The sequence below is a fragment of the Urocampus carinirostris genome, chromosome 6 (assembly GCF_059441175.1).
Source record: "Urocampus carinirostris isolate Australia breed hairy pipefish chromosome 6, RoL_Ucar_1.0, whole genome shotgun sequence".
NCBI classification, from domain to species: Eukaryota; Metazoa; Chordata; class Actinopteri; order Syngnathiformes; family Syngnathidae; genus Urocampus; species Urocampus carinirostris.
This window is the reverse complement of record NC_142354.1, coordinates 14,439,984-14,461,244: the sequence shown is the minus strand read 5'-3', so window position 1 is coordinate 14,461,244 and position 21,261 is coordinate 14,439,984. Positions and strand designations below refer to the sequence as shown.

At 40.0% G+C, this 21,261-nt stretch overlaps 1 protein-coding gene across 4 annotated transcripts in view; it reads right to left on the bottom strand.

Annotated features, from left to right (window-relative positions):
* The window catches only part of rhobtb3 (Rho related BTB domain containing 3), a 48,344-nt gene extending 33,976 nt beyond the window's left edge, over window positions 1–14,368 (bottom strand). For 2 of the 4 annotated variants that reach the window (XM_088338002.1, XM_088338003.1), the window contains exons 1-5: window positions 13,773–14,368; window positions 8,683–8,914; window positions 6,361–6,553; window positions 515–672; window positions 260–368 (exon numbers count right to left, since the gene is read on the bottom strand). In XM_088338002.1, coding sequence (XP_088194128.1) covers window positions 260–368; window positions 515–672; window positions 6,361–6,553; window positions 8,683–8,914; window positions 13,773–13,774 — 694 coding nt within the window. In that variant the 5' untranslated portion in view covers window positions 13,775–14,368. The remainder of the gene's footprint in view (window positions 1–259; window positions 369–514; window positions 673–6,360; window positions 6,554–8,682; window positions 8,915–13,772) is intronic. The other 2 variants (XM_088338000.1, XM_088338001.1) reach the window with 2 other exon arrangements.
* Window positions 14,369–21,261: the final 6,893 nt, after the last annotated feature.

Here is a 21,261-nt window from a genome sequence, read left to right as displayed (position 1 = left end):
CGCCCAGCGTTCCGGACTAAAATTGATTTCGACCTCGGTGGCAATCTATCTCACACTTCATCTCGCTAATAATTCCCAGTCCAGAAAGGAGTATCGATCCGAACCCAACCTTTGCACAACTCTATTAGTTTGACAGATGAGTATTTTGGTCATTGTACAGGAGAGAAATTTGGAAAACCAAAAAGATAACAACATCCCCAATATAAGACAAATCTTAGAATACAATAAATGATTTTAGATACCACATTATCGTTCTGACCTGGTTGTTCCAAGTGAGGCGGGCGCAGTTGGTTGACTTTATTCGCTCGCTTCTTTTCTGGCTTTTCTTTTGCTTTGTGTTTTAGACACTGAATCATGAAGTACTCCAGCTAAAGGAGAGAGAAAAGCACTTATTCAAAAAACAAGGGGGACAAAAAAGAATGTTACATCATCTGTTTTCCGCTTAGGGAACAAATTGCCCAAATGGTAAAATGTACTTAAAAATAAATAAGCCCAAGGTGAAGTGAGTGTGTACCACGCTGCCAAAGTAGCGACCCACGAACACATGGTTAAGCGAAGGTAACTCCAGGTAGGTGGCCCCGAGGTCCCGGGACAGCTGCAGACCTTCACTGTGAGGCACGCAGCTGCTCCAGTCCGAAGCGCACAGCGGGCATGTACATGGGGGCCCCTCGTCTGTCGGCACAGATGACATTTACAAATAATATTACATTTACAATCATCTTGTCATTGATAATGACCTAATGAACATTGTTTACAACAAGATTAAATGTGGCACCCCAGTATAAACATGTAAATAGCTGTCAACCTCAGCCAAATGCTCTCCATATCAATGGTTACAGGACAGACTGTAGAATACTGCGATAATATCATATATATATATATATATATATATATATATATATATATATATATATATATATATATATATATATATATGTATATATATATATATATATATATATATATATATATATATATATATATATATATATATATATATATATATATATATATATATATATATATATATATACTGGACTGTCTCAGAAAATTAGAATATTGTGATAAAGTTCTTTATTTTCTGTAATGCAATTACAAAAACAAAAATGTCATACATTCTGGATTCATTACACATCAACTGAACTATTTCAAGCCTTTTATTATTTGAATATTGCTGATTTTGGCTTACAGCTGAAAAAAACTCAAAAATCCTATCTCAAAATATTAGAATATCATGAAAAAGTATACAAGTAGGCTATTCAACTAATCACCTGAATCATCTAATTAACTCGAAACACCTTGCGAGGTTTCCTGAGCCTTAAAAACACTCAGCTTGGTTCAGTAAACTAAATCACAAGTATGGGGAAGACTGCTGATCTGACTGCTGTCCAGAGGACCATCATTGATACCCTCCATCAGGAGGGTAAGACACAAAAAGACATTTCTCAAAGAGCAGGCTGTTCACAGAGTTCAGTTTCAAAGCATATCCACAAAAAGTCTGTTGGAAGGGAAAAATGTGGCCAGAAACGCTGCACAACCAAGAGAGATGACCGCAGCCTTAACAAAATTGTGAAGAAGAGCCGCTTCCAGAATTTGGGGGAGCTTCAAAGACAGTGGGCTGAAGCTGGAGTCCAGGTATCAAAAGCCACAGTTCACAGACGTGTCCGGGAAATGGGCTACAATAGCCGTATTCCCATGGTCAAGCCACTTCTGAACTCAAGACAACGGAAGAAGCGTCTGACTTGGGCTATGGAGAAGAAGTACTGGACAGTTGCAGAGTGGTCCAAAGTCCTCTTTTCAGACGAAAGCTAGTTTTGCATTTCATTTGGAAGTCAAAGCGCCAGAGTCTGGAGAAAGGCTGGAGAGGAGCAAAATCCAAGTTGCTTGAAATCCAGTGTGAAGTTCTCACAGTCAGCAATGGTTTGGGGAGCCATGTCAGCTGCTGGTGTTGGTCCACTGTGTTTCATCAAGTCCAGAGTAAATGCAACTGTGTACCAAGAGATTTTAGAGCACTACATGCTTCCATCTGCTAAAAAGCTCTATGGAGATGAGGATTTCATTTTCCAGCATGATCTGGCACCTGCCCACAGTGCCAAAACCACCAGTAACTGGTGCACTGACCATGGCATCACTGTCCTTGATTGGCCTGCTAATTCCCCTGACCTGAACCCCATCGAGAATTTGTGGGGTATAGTTAAGAAGAAGATGAAAGACACCAGACCTACAAATACAAATGAGCTGAAGGCCGCTATCGAAGCATCCTGGGCATCAATAACACCTCAGCAATGCCACAGGCTGATTGCCTCCATGCCACGCCGGATTGATGCAGTAATCCATGCAAAAGGATTACCAACCAAGTACTGAGTGCATCAATGGACATTTTCAAATGTTTGATTTAGTTTTGCTGTTATAAAATTATTTTTTTTACTTGGTCTGAGGAAGTATTCTAATATTTTGAGATAGGATTTTTGAGTTTTTTTCAGCTGTAAGCCAAAATCAGCAATATTCAAATAATAAAAGGCTTGAAATAGTTCAGTTGATGTGTAATGAATCCAGAATGTATGACATTTTTGTTTTTTTTAATTGCATTACAGAAAATAAAGAACTTTATCACAATATTCTAATTTTCTGAGACAGTCCAATATATATATATATATATATATATATATATATATATATATATATATATATATATATATATATATGGGCAGATGATGAACTTATTCACTCAGCCCTGTTGAATAGATATTTGTCGTCTAGATACATCAATGGCACTGAATGAGATGATCAAAATAAATCCATTCAAGTGTGCAGGGAATTTTTGCTATTGTCAACGGTTCACTCTGGCTTTGTTTTCATTATAGGATGAGTTGGGTTACAAAGAAGCCGTTATTTTTTTAATTGCTCTAACAGTACAATCATGTTTCATTGTATGGACTTACCATATTAATCTCCTAAATCAATTTGATTTTGATTCAAAGGAACTTATTTTGATTCCTTTTAGTTTGATTCACTTGACTTCAATGTTAGCCATATTTCTGAGAAATCAGTTGTTCTTAAATCTCGGACATAAATCCTTGATTTCCAAGTTTTTGATTCTAAACCTAATGGTTTGAAGCTGTTTTAACTCCAGAGTAATAGCAACAGTAAATTCAAAGCTTCAACTCCAAGGTTATAGCTGTAAAGTTTCAATTTTAACAGCTTTTTCATAACTACATCAACTTGATTGTCAAGTCTTACAATTAAAGTTGGAAAATATTCCTAAATTTTTGTCTACAGTACATTTCAAGAAAAAGAGTCAAATAGACTTAAATATCAAGGAAATGCTGCAAACCGAATATGCATGTAGAGCTGTTTCAACTCAGAGTTAACTCCACAGTTTAAGTGACAATAAATTTAACGTGCTAACTCCATCATTAAAGCTGTTAAGATTTATTCTAGAACTTTTTAAGAAAATTTATGTCAACAGTAAGTTTAAAATAAGAAAATAAGCCTATGAAGTTACATTCTCTTAAAAATATATTGAAAGAGACGTGTTTTAGGATAATCTATTAATAATGTAACAATTCCTTATCAGATTTTACCAAGGAAAAGCGATTCAATTTTCTATAATTTTTTAGAGGCAAGGCTCATTTATTCCATATGGACGTCAAAGAAGGGAAACGAAAGAAAAAAATTACCGTGGTAGCTTGATTTATTCAATGAAGACACTGGCACCCGTCTGTGGTCTACAATTTTCAAACATAAAGTCCGTAGCAGATTGCTGGCAACGAGCACTCATGCTGAGCTATGTGCACATTGGGGGGGGGGGCTGTAGGAGTTCAGCATTTTACAGAAAATTAGCAGGATTACAGCAAAAAGGGTCCAGAGAGAGACAGAACAAAGAACAGAGGCAAAGAAAACGAGCGGGACGTGGCTAAGTGCTGAGGCATTTGATAAATCATAAAGCTAATAACCTACAGGCACTCGGCCAAGACGAAGAAAATGAGGGTGCGAGCGTCTGTCAGGCATTGACTTGGTACATCAGTGTTGCTTTTGTGTGCACGAGGGCGTGCACGTGCCCTTGGCGGAGTCTCGGGCCATTCTCGTTTAATGCTGCGGTGGTACGAGTCAGGCGGCAGAAAGCTATCTGAGCTCAGACATCATTTTGTGCAGTTGAAAGGGGGATAGCGTCAATCTACCCTTGGTCCATCTCTGACCATCATATAACGATGCAAACAAGCACGTAGTAATATCAAAACTCAGCTGTGATCCTTTGCCACACAGAAATAAACTAAATAATTTGGACAGAAGGGGCTAAAATGCAACTGTGGGCATTAGATTGGCTTGTTTACACAGACCTCATTAAAAAAGGGTCACTGTCCATACGTATTTTTCAAAGGGCTGTAACCAGACCCCAAAATAATTTATATATATATATATACCAGTTCAGGGTGTCCCCCTGCCCACTGCCCGATGATTGCTGGGATGGGCTCCAGCGACCCTACTGAGGATAAGCGGTGCAGCTAATGAGATGAGATGAGATATATCTCATGGCTGGAGCCCATCCCAGCAATCATTGGGCAGTGGGCAGGGGACACCCTGAACTGGTTGCCAGCCAATCGCAGGGCACACAGGGACAGACAACTCGCTCGCTCATTCACACCTAGGGACAATTTGGACCGGCCAATCCACCTAAAATGCATGTCTTTGGAATGTGGGAGGAAACCGGAGTGCCCGGAGGCAACCCACGCAAGCACGGGGAGAACATACAAACTCCGCACAGGAAGTCCGGTAGCTGGATTTGAACCCACACAGGAGGTACCAAGACCTCAGAACCATCACACCGAAAAACATATATGTTTCCCTCACCCAGTCTTTAATTTTCAAACATTTTTGGAAAATCTCTAGGGAGCCACTGGGACAGCGCTAAAGAGCTAAATACAGCTGGATGAAAAACCTGTATTTTTCCAAATTCCTTGCTGAACAAAACCTCAACAAAAGGTGGATGACCTTGAGACAGAATTACAAAATGGTAGTTTAATGTGTGCCTTTAAGGGGCATGGCCTACAGAATTACAACAGGCACATTGCCTGTTGGTCATGGTGTATGTTCTAGAAACACCCATTTTAGTAAAAAAACTGGCGTATTCATGGTTCATTTGGTTTTAGTTTTCTGTAATGTTTTTGATAAGTGTATAGTTTATTAGAAAATCAAAAAAGGACATCAAAGAATTTTTAACTTGCAAAGAGAATAGGAGAAGCCCATACAGAACCCTCAAGATGTAAAAATTGAATCTCTTGTAAAGGTCCTTCCCTTAGCCCTCTCTTTTTAATATAATCTCCTAGGTTACCGAAAGCAGATCAACCCTTAAGTGTGTGGAAATCAAAAGCCACAACATGATTGGCAGACAGTGACAATGACGCAAGCGCTCATTAATGGTCAAAGTAACCCAAACCTGGCATAATAAGCGATCTTCCTTGCAAGTGTTCAATAGTAAAAATAGAGAACAACAGTGCACAAGCGCTCAATAATAGTCAAAAGGACACAACCCTGGTATAATAAGCACTCTCCTTTGCTAGTGTTAATTGTCAAAATAGAAATACCCAAGCATTAGAAGCATTTTTCATTGCAAGCAAGCAATTGTAGCACTCATTTGAATAAACATTAAATTATTTTCTTATCAGACGCCTTGGTCAAAAAGGCATTTTTAAAAAAAAAACATAAATCTTTTAGCAAAATTTGCAAAGTCAATCTTTTAAATAGGATGATCAAACATTTTTTAGAATGTTTCACTTCCAAGTGTTTTAGAATCGTTTTGTGCAGTATGACCATATTTGTTTGGGGTTGTTTTTACCAAACAGACTCAATTTTGGGGCATTGTTTTAAATAAAATTATCCTTTTTGGGGGAGGGAAAATAATGCATTACTTTTGAGTAATGATATTTTTATGCTCCACCTGCATTAGTGTAAATGAATTACAAGAATATTAATTTTTAACATCAGACAATCACTTTAATACGCTATGACAGGGGCCTCAAATTTGTGTCGCAAGTTTGAGACCACCGATTTAATTTATAAAGTTTTAAGCTTTTACCTGGGTAAGTGCAGATCAAACCAATTATTGAATTATTTATTACACGGATTTATTCAATTTCATGGTGATTTTCCATGTTTTTTTAGATTTTATTATGTGTACAAAATGTTTCAAAACATATTTGAGAACAGTGCAATCTTCTTATTAGAACTTTTCTTGTGGCAAACACTAGGCCCAACCTCAAGCAGACCCTGGCTTAGGCGCCCCCCCCCAAGTAAATTCAATTTGAGATCCCTGCTCTAAAACAACAGCATCAATAAACAATTTTAACCATTTTATCTCACCGTTTAGCCTAGCTCCAACCGCGACCAAGATGACGGGCACGCCCCAGTGCCTTAGAAGTGGTCGTAGCCTCGGAGCATATCCATTCCTAACTTGCTGGAAGGCCAGCTTGTCAGTCACCGAATACTTGATGACCAGAATGTCTGCTTGCTCAAGAACTTTACGTACGCAGGCCCAATCGCTGTCCAACAAGTCCTGAAAAAGAAAAAGGTGATGTTAAATGTGCTACATTTTCTTAACAATGGATGCAACCACATTCCGTTTGCATTTACATCTTTGCATTCAGCCAGGGGTCCTGATCCTTTTTGACTAAAGGCAAAATCTCTGAGAGCCAGACCATGTATTTGAAGCTCACTATTTTATTTCACTGCGTGACGTTTGATGATTTGATAAAATCTATGAAATAATAATAATACCAGAGCCTGTGTCCCATATAAAAACATACACCACATAAATGTTTACCATGGGCCTTGTTTTATCTCTAAGCTGGATGTACTCATGAAAAGACCCATACCTGGTTAGCAAACCATACATTCCTGACCCCTGAGCTGCACCCTAACACACAATAATCATAAAAACTGTGTCAATTATCTGCCATTCTACTTGTACAGACAGACAAACCATGCATGCAAATCAGATGCTTGCAATGAGAAAACTGATTGAAATCAAAAAGCAGGCAAAACGTTCACAGTTCTCCTTTAAATAAAAACAAATAAATGGAAAATGAGTGATAGCCAAAGAACTCTAAACAATAGAGCACTTATTTCATTGCTGTAAAAAGAAATGCTAATTTGTGTGCAAATTAAAAAAAAAAAAACTCTTCAACCCTTATGGTAGGTTCAAGGACAGCAAACTAAAACCTGCTCCCTCAACCCTTCAATCAGTGCTTGGAAGAGTGGCCTTGAAAATAGAAAATGATTAAGTGTCTTTTGGCAGACAACGGGGTACAAAGTAACTATCAGTTTGGTGACATGTCTTACGCTTGGACTTATTTCCTTTCTGTCTGTTTATTAGCGGTATTGTGCACCACACATAAACAAATCTCTACAAACCCGAGGCAGGTATTGCCATTGTTAACATTGTAAGAACTATACAGTAGGCCCCTGGGATACAACTTTAATCTGTGCAAGGTGGGGATTGCAAGGTGAAATTGACGTAGGGGGGATAGAAATTTATGGTACTGTTACAATTCTATATACATTTTAAACATTCGTAAAAAAATAATATATATAGTAAGTACCACCTATAGAAATTGTATAGGATTATATAACATTATAAATAATTACAAATGTAAAGGAAAAATGAATTGTTATTTTGGTGTGACAAGACTTGAGCTGGTACAGTGGAGTTAGAAGGGGGTTACAGATTGGGGAGAAGAGGGCAGATTAAATGAAAATTGATTTTAAAAGTTCCGATTATAAGAATTGTCTTGCCTTTGGAAAAAATACATTTATTGCCTCCTTATTCCAAATAATTGTCTAGATCGTCAACTGGTTAGGCAGGGGTTGGCAACCGCCTGCTCTGGAGCTGCTCTTTGACGCACCCTTGGAGCTCTTTGATAATGGGAAATTATATGGTTTCTGTGGGAGGACAAACGTGACACAAAAATTCTCAACGTTTTCCAATGACTAGAAATATACAGTATGTGTTTGCCTTCCATATAGGGCTTATTTAAAGCTTTTGGGTTTTTTTTGCGGCTCCAAACATGTTTTTGATTTTTTGGGGGGTTGGATACGGTGCTTTCAACATTTTGGGCTACCAACCCCTTGGTAAAAGCCACATTCCTTAGCATGTGCTTTTTTCATATTTGTCGATAATCACGAGCTTCAATTTTATGGTAATCATGCTTTTGCATCACGGCACATTTTGGGACCCATAACTAAACAAATTCAAGTTTGTTTGAAAATATTTTGAACTGAACTAAGGCATTATTGGAGTTCAGCCAGTCGCATATCGGCATCTTCATTAAAACCGTGATGCAAACGAACTTGCATGATGTCAACCAATAGCAGACAGGCATCTTAGAGATGTATGAGGTACATGACTTGCACGATCATACGCACGAACACAGCAAAGTTTGAATTTTGTACATTTCTGTGCACACAAAATAATTTGTTGATGATGTCCAATCGTGGGGGAAATGCCGTAACGAGGGGCCAGGAAAACCTCGTATTCCACATTGTAACGTAAAAATATGAAAAGCTAGGTACGCCGTAACCCAAGGAAGAGCACTTCAACTAAATTGGTGTCATCAGTGGTGAAGGCATTACTGCTAAAAGAATGATGTTTCGAAAAAGTGACGTTCAAAAAAAAGCATGACCTACCCAGCTGGGACAATCCTGAACCACAATGGTAACATCTCCAAAGACACGTGAGGTGTATTCCATGAAGGCCGGATTGTGCAGACGGTTCTCCAGCTCGCTCGGGCCCACTAGGGCCCCGTGACCCAAGTAGCTCCATAGCAGGCCTCCCTGCAGTTGGCCCTGCCCCATAATCTCATCTCCGGGCCCGACCCCACCGGGGCACTCGCTCCCGAGAGCCACAATGTGAATGGACCTGTGAAGGAGATAAATGAACCATGAGGAAGCACTTCAGGAAGAAGAAGCACTTTCTCCTCTATTTCATCCTTTATGCCGGAGGAATCGATAGTGACAAGCTTGGCTGTGAGCCTCGAAGGAGCCCGTAGTAAACAGAGTTCCACCGACTTCCTCATCTTTTATCTTAAATGATTTATTAGTTTCCACAGCCCTCATCATTATGTTTTTCACTTTAAGTGCATTGACAAAGATAAAAAGAAAATGGCAAACTGTAGATAAACAGCATGATATGAAATTGAGATTAATAAAGCGTAGTTCGTTTTAGTAACAAAATGTACAAAATTTGGGGGGGGGGTCGAATCCGGCCACAGTTGTCTCATTTGTTTTCCAGCAAGCCATATAAATCATGACAAATGATCTAAAATGGGGAAATTATGAATGTGCCAGTTTATTAGGAGTTGTCCTTCATACATAAGAGTTTGCCAAGGAATTTTGTGAGACCCCGAAGGGTGGAAAGTCTAGAATGGTCGGGGGCGTACACCAGGGCGTTCCAAGATTGTTTCCACATACAAGATTTGTATATAGCATACACAATTTGAAATGATCAAAAAATTTGTAGAATATAGGAAAACTTTTAAGTTGACAGGTATGTGCTTGTAAAGCGCAACTTATTAGTGATTCTTTTTAGAGAAACAGATCTTTCAACTCAGCTCCCATGCAGCTCTTCAGCTTTTTTGTTGCTTCAACAGATGATACTACTAATAATAATGAAAAAATATGCATGAAATTAATGAATAAAAAATGTTTTATAATACTATATTATATTAGCTTTTATTTTTTTCACTTTACAGTGAACTTTTAACTAATGTAAACTTTCATTGCTCGAAAAAAACTTTTGAATATCGGAACTTTTAACTACCGGTATTTACAGTTCAACTTCTAACCAATGTTGACTGAAACAACCAGAACCTCTGAAAAACACAGAAAAATATACAGAAAAATGTGTACAACTAAAACAAAAATCATTAGTCTCTACTGAATATTGGCATATAGGAACACTAAGTGCTAAGCCTTGAGGGACCGATTTAGATTCTTCTGTAAGTGATAGACAAAGCACGTTTTGGAGCGATTTATTTGATTAAAATGAGTCCAAATAAGGATTATTTTCCTGCTTTGACTCACTTTTTATAATCTTTTTTTGTCTTTTGTACGCCAATCTCTCTTGAACCGTTCCTTTGCTTATTGTGCTGCTGTGGCAACGACCTCCCCAACCCCTCCCTCCTCTGCTCAGCAAACAAAAACACTCATCTTAAACCAGAAAAATACATTTAAAAAAGATATATGTATATTATAATCATTTTTAACAAGTTTGAGACCCTGGCAGGGACCAATTAAACCTTGGAAAGTTTTTATATGATATTGAAAACACTATTGGTTGGTTAGATCCCTTCACCACTAGGGTTGTTGGGGCACCATTTCCTGTGGTGAGTCTTGGGCAAGTACAGCCTCGTGGCGCCCATCCCTCTCCAGGCCAACAAAAGTTTTCACCTGGTCTCCAACTGGGGACCTTTCGTGTGTTATGTGAATGTGCTAACCACTGCACTACAGACACACTTTAATTATTGAGTTTCCGGTTCCGGGTTATCGAGTGGCGGGAGTTTTTGTGTTGCTCACGTCGTCGCGACTACGAGATCGATTCAGATTCCTACTATAGCAGAATTCTGGACTGAGATTTTTTATCTCGAACAGTTGAAAAGTTTCAGGTAAGTATCTCGGACGATTCGGGTAAGGTAAGTGCCGCGCACAATTGTTTTACAGTCGCGCTGCTGCCGATCGCTGGTGAAGGGCATCCCCTCCCACGGCTGCTAAGACGCTGTTCGGCTTCCGACTGCTCACAAGTGAGTATGGGTTGTAGTAAAGGTTGCTCCCGCTTCCGTAGGCAAGTAGCCCTTCTAGAGGGACGTGTCCGTGAGCTAGAGTAGTTTAAAAGGAAAATGTTGGGTGCCGCGGACACCACTGCTAGCTAGATTTCCCCCTATGTTCCTGCACGGAGTCTCGGCTTGGAAAATGCCGGTCTACTTGTGACTCCGAGAGCCAAGAAGTCTGCAGGCTTGAGAGCGTTCTCCATCCGGGCCCCGGTGCTATGGAATGCCCTGCCTCCGGAGATAAGATCTGCAACCTCAATGGAAGTTTTTATAAATCAAGGCTCAAGACACACTTCTATTCCAAAGCTTATGATCGATGCCCACCTCATATTCTATATTGTCCTGTCTTTTTCCGACTGCGTGCCTGGTGGTGATACGAAGGAGAAGGACGATTTGACCTGAAGCGTGTGAACGCCGACATGGACCAGCTGGCAGAGATGGGAAGCTGTGTCGTGGCCGTCATAGACTTTCCGGACTAGTTTTACAGGCTGGGGGCGTCGCTGCTGTCATGCACTTTCCGGACAAATTTTCAACATGTTACCTAGTGTTTACTATGTTTGTGTACTGTAATGCTAAATGTAATTCACCCTGGTCATCCTGGAAGGGGAATACCACTTGTGAGGTCCCTTCTCAAGGTTTCTCTTTTTCCTCACGCTGAGGTTTAGAGTTGTTCCTTACCCGCATGTTGGTTTAAGATCAGGTAATTGTGTCATTGTAATCCTGTGCAGTCCTTTGAGACATTTTTGTGATTAAGGGCTATATAAATAAATTTGACTTGACTTGACACTGTACATCTATTAAAAATGACCGTGAAAAGTCAAGTCATGTTTATTTGTATAGCCCTTAATCACAAAGAGCCTCAAAGGGCTGCACAGACCACTGCAAACCACAGACTATTATTACACCATCCCCTGATCTAAAACCTACATGAGGGCAAGGAAAAACTCAAAAACCTCAAACATAAGGAAAATGAAAAAACCTTGAGAAGGGACTGGACATGAGGTAATCCAAATCAAACATTTTTACAATTGCAAATTGTTTAGTCCACCAGAATGTGTAAACAAGCATTCTGTGGACTAGAAATACAGTCACATGACCATAACCGGTGCTTGTAATGAGGCATGTTCGATACCACATTATTTCAGACCGATACAGATACAACATAACAACACCACCAGTTCATAAAATTCCCCTCCCTCTGCCAAAAAGGACTGGCATTTTTAAAGAAATACCTTTAAATTCCGACATCCAAGAAAATAATTTGGTGCTCTCTGCCCAGTCACAACAACAGCATTATAAAGGACTCCGCTCACCCCAGCCACCAACTCTTTCACCTGTTTCACTCTGGCGGATGCTGAAGGTCCTTTAAACAAAGACTATTCGGCTAAGATACAATTTTTCCCAAAGGTCATCGCCACCCTAAACAAGCACATAAGACTGTGAAAAAATATCTTACCTATGTAATGAGAAATGTACTGTATATTCATATTTTATTAATTCACTGTTGTATAATGCAAAATGTTGCTTCAAATTTCATTGCACATATTTCCTTGCGCTATTTTCTGATGCACTTACAACTGAAGCCAGTCCACAAGCACTTCTTCTTATGCTAAATATATCTTACCTTTTTTTCTTTAAAGCCTTTTTAATACATGTCGATCCTGTAGTGCCATGTCTAATCTTATTATGAACAATGTCAATTTTATTTTTATTAATGACAATTCTAATTCAAATTGTAATAGTATATTTCCTTTGTATTGCATTTATTAAACGGCAATTTACGATTCCTTTAATTTCAGGTTCCTGCTTGTTCAATGTTCACTACAAGGCAATTGATCAAATCCAAGTTTATTTGTACATTTCAGCAAATTAATTGTGATTCAAAGTGCTTGGAAAAACTCACATTGTACAATAAGAAAATAAAATCCACTCCTTTTTCTAAACTTAACAACTCGGAATACCAAATACACATACAAACATACAATGGTTAAAATAGTCAAGTCAAGTCATGTTTATTTGTATAGCCCTTAATCACAAAGAGTCTCAAAGGGCTGCAAAGACCACAGATTATTGCAAACCAAGACTATTATTACACCATCCCTGATCCAAAACCTACATGAGGGCAAGGAAAAACTCAAAAACCTCAACATGAGGAAAACAGCACAAAATATAACTTAACTTAAACAGATGAAACATAATACAATCCCAAATCACAGCAAAACTATTAACCAGAATGAATAAATTTGTCTACTTCCTGACCCATGGTGACCAAAAATGATGATAAAAATGTGAATGTTAATTGTACAGTACTTTACACAGCCCTTTACAACAGTCCTTTCAGTGTACCAAAGTGCTTATACACTTAATCCTTAATGCCCCCAATAAGCAGGTAGGTGCCTTGCATGGGTGAATTTAAAAAAAAAAAAAAAATAAATACACAAATATAATTTATAAACATAAATACAATTGTGGCAAGGCACAGACTAACCATGTAAGGAAAATGACATGAGGGGAGGCTCATCCTCACTAATAGGGATGGCAACATATGGCCTCAAGAAAAGATACTGGTATCGGCTACTGGCAAAAGTACCGATACCTTGTGTCGTCACAGATACTGATACAAATTGACGTCAGTTGTATATTCGCCAGCCGGTGACAAAATGGCCGTCTTCCGACTGTGACGTCATTATCAGTCGCCAGTAAGTGACAAAATGGCTGTCACCTGACAAGTGTAAAAGAGGTGGATTTTCTACTAATATTTCAACAGATATCAAATTATAACACAATTTAGAGTCTAGTTGCAAAGAATACATCGTATACACATTTATCGACTCGACTTAAGCCAAAATATGACTAAATAACTCCTAATTCTTGGGGTAAACCGAGTTTGATACCCCGGAGATTGTATTTGAGAACAGTCATTTGGGGAGTTGTAAGCAGCCAAAAACTTACATGTTGCCGTCGTAACACTACGCCGCGGAGCGTGTCCCGCTCACGGTGCGTCGTCTGCGGCAGTCGGGTTGGCTTTTTTCCGCAGTGAGCCGCGGCGACGCTCCGCTGTTCTTCGCTCTCATGGGCTCCTGGTCCCAGCCGTGGCCGCTCGCGCTAACTGGCATTTTTCGCTCGTCATTCATAAACGCATGAAGAGCTAGCCTGGCCTCAACTCGGGTCGTCCCGGCTGACTTGGAAGGAACGTGACAAAGGACAGAGTGACAAGTTGCCGGTTGGTGAGGTAGGGGCGAATAACTCGTAAGCGCCGTGGCGGAAGGAGAGGGGGGCTTGTGCTGCCGCTGTCCGGTGCCCGCACCACAATAATGACGTCGGACGCGACAACAAAGTCTTATTGGCAACAAGGGAGTGGGGAGAGAGGGCGAGAAAAAGAGAGAGATGAAGAAAGACGGAAAGAGAGAGTAGAGGGGAAATAGACTGATAGTGATAAAGGTGAAACGTGATGTGGAGAGAAGGAGCTGAGAGAAGGAGGATGGAGATAGAAGGGAGAGATGGAGGGGGAGAGAGAAGGAGAGAGCAATTGAAACAGAGACATAGAGAGACAGACAAATGGAAAGAGAGACAAACGAGAGAGAGGGAAAGACACGAAAAGAACCAGAGAGAGATACATAGAGGAAGAGAGAGAGAGAGGGAGAGAGAGAGTGAGAGGGAGAGAGAGAGTAAAAATGAGAGACATTTGTGAATGCAAATAAAGGAGGTGTGGGAGGTTTTCGGAGAGGCACGGGAGAAGAGAGACAGTGATAGAGAGGAGAAAGTGGGAGACATTCAGGAGAGAGACACAGAAATACAAAGAGAAAAATAAATTACGAAAGACGGAAAGGATTAAGATGGAAGGAAGACGTTGAAAGGGAGAGATGGAGGGGGAGAGAGCAATTGAAACAGACATAGAGACAGACAAATGGAAAGAAAGAGAGAAAAACGAGAGAGAGGGAAAGACATGAAAAGAACCAGAGAGAAATACATAGAGAAAGGGGGAGAGAGATAGACAAAGAAAAAGAGATACAGGGTGAGAGAGAGATAGAGAGAGAGGGAGAGAGAAGCGAAATAGAGAGAGGGAGAGAAGGAGAGATAGTTGTGAAAGAAAATTAAGGAGGTGGAGAAGGTTGTCGGAGAGACACGGGAGAAGAGAGACAGGGAGACAGAGCAGAAAGTCGGAGACATTCAGGAGAGAGAAATTGAGAGAGGCAGAAGAGAGAAAGAGAAATACAATGAGAAAATTTAATTAGGAGAGACAGAAAGAAAGAGGGAGAAGGGGAACGACGGAGTAAAAGCGCCTGACTGAGTCAGCAACACGCACGTTAATCAAAGGTCAGACTGCACAAAAAACACTTTTACTGCTCACTTAAACAATCGTCACAATGATAAAAAAAGTAAACCTCTCACAAAAATTAATAGTAATGAAAACTGGCAGACGGAACGAAACATATATACCACACACAAAAAAGAGACCTGAAATGTGCCTCTCAACCTCTCTCTAACTTTATATCTCTCCATCGCGGTGTCTCTCTCTCTCTCTCTCTCTCTCTCTCTCTCTCTCTCTCTCTTTCAAGAATCTCTCGCCCTCTCTCTCTCTCCCTCTCTCGCTCTCTCGCTCTCCCTCTCCTTCTTAACCCGATTTTCTCTCTCCCTTATACTAGACATCTCTCTCTTTTCCTTTTTATCTCTTTACAATTTCCTCCCTCTTCCTCTCCAGCTCATGTTTTCCCTCTTGTTCTCTCTTTCTCATTATCCATCCCTCTTTCCTACTCCCTATCACCCCTCTTACTAAATCTTTCTCTTGTCATCTCTCTCTCTCTCTCTCTCTCTCTCAATTTATCTCTCTTTATCGTCTTTTCTCTGTCTACATCTCCACGTCTCTCTCTACATCTCCCACTATGCATCTTTTTTCCATTACATCTCTCTCTCAACATTTCTCTCTGTCCCCTTTTCTCCAACTCTCTTTACTTTATCTCTACATCTTATTTCCCCTTTTTCTCTTACTGTTTCGTACTCTCTCTCTCTCTGTGTGTCCCTCTCTCTCTCCCTCTCTCACTTTCTCTCTCTCTATCTCTCTTTACACATTTTCCTTTCTCCAGCTCACATTTTACAATTTTCTCTCTCCCATATACTCTAAATCCCTCTTTTCCTTTTTATATATTTCTCACTCTCCAGCTCACGTTTTCCCTCTGTCTCTCTCTTTTTCATTACCCATCCCTCTTTCCTACTTCCTATTTACCCCTCTTTCTCAATCATTTCCTTGTAATCTCTCTCCATCTCAATTCCTCTCCCTCTATCTCAATTTCTCTGTCTACATCTCAAAGTCTCTCTATCTCTCTCACTATGCATCTCTTTACCTCCCTTCATCTCTCTACATTTTTCTCTGTCCCCCTTTTTCCAACTCTCTCTTTTTTTATCTACATCCTGTTTCCCTCTTTCTCTCTTACTATCGCTTTCTTACTATCTCTTAATATCTTTCTTTCTTTCTCTGTCTCTGTCTCTTTCTCACTCTAAGTCTCTCCGGCTACAGGGTTTCTTGTGCATTTTTCGGAAGGAAGTCAAGTCAAGTCAAGGAAGAAAATCTTAAAGCTCTAATTAACTTTGTGTCATTAAGGGCACAGCATTTGGGTCCTTAAATGTTTTGCTTTAAGCTCTCTTTCTTCTGCGTGACCTCAGAATTTATTACAGCTCATTCTGGACCATGAATTTGACCACATAATTGCGTTTTAATATTTCACACGTCATAACTTTTTAACTATCGTCCGCTGCGTGCCCTCACCATCTTGACTGTATTCAAAGTGTCACATAACCCAAAAGGACTTTCAAATGAAAAAAATGCAATCACATATACTGTATGAGACACACAAGAATGCGGAGACACATTCAAAATCCTGCACACAGGCAATTTTTCCCCTTCTTTATCATGTAATTTGTTGGATACATTCAGAAAACTATTTATTTAGAAGTATATTCAAGACGCATACAAGAGAACTAACATAGACAATATGTCTTTTTGCCATTTCACTGTTGAAAATCACACAGCAAACAATTGCAACTTTAAAATCATTTTCATTTTAGATTGAATTTTAATCTTTTTACTACATTTTTCACTTTTTCTCCAGTTAAAAAATGATATTTAAAGTATTTAGTTGTAAAGTAATACTTGACAGAGATACTTACAAATATTAAAGTGTAAAGAATAAATATCATATATTATTTTGGATTTTTTTAGAAGTAAAGTTAACACTATAAGTATTAGATAATACTGTAAAACTTCCTTTACTACTAAATACGTGATACTTACATAAGAAAAAAATGTAATTTCAGGATTTTTGTCGTAAAGTAATACTCTTGTACTTGTATCACCTAACTGCATGTAAATTAAAAATCAAATAAAGAAATAACACTTATTTGTAAGTATTTAGTAGTATTTCTTACAATATTATGCAAATACTTACAGCATGACTTCACATTAAATACTTAAAAAAATACAAAAATAATATATACTTTGTATTTTTAGTATTTAGTAGTAAAGTCAAATTGTATTATTTTAAATATAAAAATAATCGTGTGAAAAATAATGCTTATTATTGAGGTGATATCTAAGTAAAATAATGCTCATCATTGAGGTATTATGTAAGTATTATTTTTGCTGATACTTAAGTATTACTTTATTAGGTACTTCAAGTATACTCAGTATTCAGAGACAGAGAGACAGAGAGAGAGACAGAGAGACAGAGAGACAGAGAGAAAGAGAGACAGAGAGACACCTAACAAAGTTTAAACACTTTGTTAAATACAAGGGCCAATACTGTCTGACATCCCTATAGGATATCTATCTATCTATCTATCTATCTATCTATCTATCTATCTATCTATCTATCTATCTATCTATCTATCTATCTATCTATCTATCTATCTATCTATCTATCTATCTATCTATCTATCTATCTATCTATCTATCTATCTATCTATCTATCTATCTATCTATCTATCTATCTATCTATCTATCTATCTATCTATCTATCTATCTATCTATCTATCTATCTATCTATCTATCTATATATCTATATATCGGGCAGCACAGCGGCACAGTGGTTAGCGCGTGTGCAGCACAGTTCTGAGGTCTTGAGATCAAATTTTCCTGTGTGGAGTTTGAATGTTCTCCCTGTGTTTGCGTTGGTTTCCTTGGGGCACTCCGGTTTCCTCCCACATTCCAAAAACATGCATGTCAGGTGAATTGGCCGGTCCAGATTGTCCCCAGGTGTGAATGAGCGAGCGAGTTGTCTGTCCCTGTGTGCCCTGCGATTGGCTGGCAACCAGTTCAGGGTGTCCCCTGCCCACTGCCCGATGATTGCTGGGATGGGCTCCAGCACCCCGGCGACCCTACTGAGGATAAGCGGTGCAGCTAATGAGATGAGATGAGATGATATATATATATATATATATATATATATATATATATATATAAAAAATCTACGGAGGCTGTGGAACCTACTGCGGAGAATTTGGATAAAGGGCATAATCCCAACATCCTGGAAGAGAGCGGATGGGTGCTTTGTGCCCAAGGAAAAGACTCATCTGACATAAGCCAATTCCGAACCATTTCTCTACTAAGTGTTGAATGTAAGATCTTCTTCTCAGTCCTGGCACAGAGGCTGACCACGTACATGGTCAATAACAAATACAGGGAGTGCAGAATTATTAGGCAAATGAGTATTTTGACCACATCATCCTCTTTATGCATGTTGTCTTACTCCAAGCTGTATAGGCTCGAAAGCCTACTACCAATTAAGCATATCAGGTGATGTGCATCTCTGTAATGAGAAGGGGTGTGGTCTAATGACATCAACACCCTATATCAGGTGTGCATAATTATTAGCCAACTTCCTTTCCTTTGGCAAAATGGGTCAGAAGAGGGACTTGACAGGCTCTGAAAAGTCTAAAATAGTGAGATATCTTGCAGAGGGATGCAGCACTCTTAAAATTGCCAAGCTTCTGAAGCGTGATCATCGAACAATCAAGCGTTACATTCAAAATAGTCAACAGGGTCGCAAGAAGCGTGTAGAAAAACCAAGGCGCAAAATAACTGCCCGTGAACTGAGAAAAGTCAAGCGTACAGCTGCCAAGATGCCACTTGCCACCAGTTTTGCCATATTTCAGAGCTGCAACATCACTGGAGTGCCCAAAAGCACAAGGTGTGCAATACTCAGAGACATGGCCAAGGTAAGAAAGGCTGAAAAACGACCACCACTGAACAAGACACACAAGCTGAAACGTCAAGACTGGGCCAAGAAAAATCTCAAGACGGATTTTTCTAAGGTTTTATGGACTGATGAAATGAGAGTGAGTCTTGATGGGCCAGATGGATGGGCCCGTGGCTGGATCGGTAAAGGGCAGAGAGCTCCAGTCCGCCTCAGACGCCAGCAAGGTGGAGGTGGGGTACTGGTATGGGCTGGTATCATCAAAGATGAGCTTGTGGGGCCTTTTCGGGTTGAGGATGGACTCAAGCTCAACTCCCAGTCCTACTGCCAGTTTCTGGAAGACACCTTCTTCAAGCAGTGGTACAGGAAGAAGTCCGCATCCTTCAAGAAAAACATGATTTTCATGCAGGACAACGCTCCATCACACGCATCCAAGTACTCCACAGCGTGGCTGGCAAAAAAGAGTCTAAAAGAAGAAAAACTAATGACATGGCCTCCTTGTTCACCTGATCTGAACCCCATAGAGAACCTGTGGTCCCTCATCAAATGTGAGATTTACAAGGAGGGAAAACAGTACACCTCTCTGAACAGTGTCTGGGAGGCTGTGGTTGCTGCTGCACGCAATGTTGATCGTGAACAGATCAAAGCACTGACAGAATCCATGGATGGCAGGCTTTTGAGTGTCCTTGCAAAGAAAGGTGGCTATATTGGTCACTGATTTGTTTTTGTTTTGTTTTTGAATGTCAGAAATGTATATTTGTGAATGTTGAGCTGTAATATTGGTTTCCCTGATGAAAATAAATAACTGAAATGGGTATACATGTTTTTTGTTAAGTTGCTTAATAATTATGCACAGTAATAGTCATCTGCACACACAGATATCCTCCTAAAATAGCTAAAACTAAAAAAGCCCCACTCCAACTTCCAAAATATTCAGCTTTGATATTAATGAGACTTTTGGGTTCATTATGAACATGGTTGTTGTTCAATAATAAAATTAATCCTCAAAAATACAACTTGCCTAATAATTCTGCACTCCCTGTATATCGATGCATCAATCCAGAAAGGTGGCATCCCAGGGTCCTCTGGATGTCTGGAGCACACAAGCATCATCAGCCAGTTGACCTGCGAGGCCAAGGAAAGTAAAGGAGACTTAACAGTCGTCTACTAGACTTGGCCAATGCACATGGGTCAATTCCCCACAATCTCATCAACACTGCTATGGAGTATTATCATATCCCACAGCACATAAGGGGAATGATCACCTCCTACTTTAGTGGATTCAAGTTTCGGTTCCAAACCATCCAGTTTACCACCCAGTGGCAAGACTTGGAGAAGGGGATCGTCACGAGTTGCACCATCTCCCCCATCCTGTTTGTTATGAGCATGAATCTACTCATCACTGCCACGGTGAAGGTGACCAGAGGGCCGATGACGAGGTCTGGCATATGTCAACCTCCGTTGAAATGCTTTATGGACGACCTCACTATTACAACAGTAACCCATGTGCAAGCAAGATGGATCCTGAAGGCACTTGACGAGGTAGCAATCTGGGCTCGGATGAAATACAAGTCTAAAGGTCAAGAAGCATGGTGATCAGGAGTGGGAAGGTCACAGGCAGGTTTCAACTTCGAATCCAAGGAGAAAACATACCATCAATCAAAGATAACCCAATAAAATGCCTCGGAAAGTGGTACGATTCATCTCTGGGCGATAGGGGCAGCGTTTCTCAGGACAGTAGAGCAGGCTAATGAGTGGCTGCAAAGGATTGAGCGATCAGGACTACCAGGCAAGTTCAAGACTTGGTTGTTCCAGTACGGTCTGCCACCAAGATTGCTCTGGCTGCTAACGATCTATGAAATCTCTATGACGGCGGAGGAATTGAGAGGAAGGCAAATAAACATCTCCGCAGGTGGCTTGGGATTCCACCAAGCTTCACATCATTAGGGCTTTACATCAGGTCAGGGCAGCTGCAGTTTCCCCTGTCTTCGGTAGTGGAAGAGTTCAAGGTGGCAAAGTGTAGGGCTGTCATGATGCTTAAAGATTCCAGCGACGAGATGGTTAGGGCGCGGGCGTGATTACAAGATCGGGGCATAAATGGGCAGCAGACAGCCAAGTACATCAGGCAGAAGGCAGGCTGATGTTGAAAGATGTCATCTGAAATGCATGCGTAGGGCGTCAGGGACTAGGGTCTACTCATTTCCAGCAATGGTCAAAAGCCGATCCAAGACAAAGGAGAGACATGGTGCAGG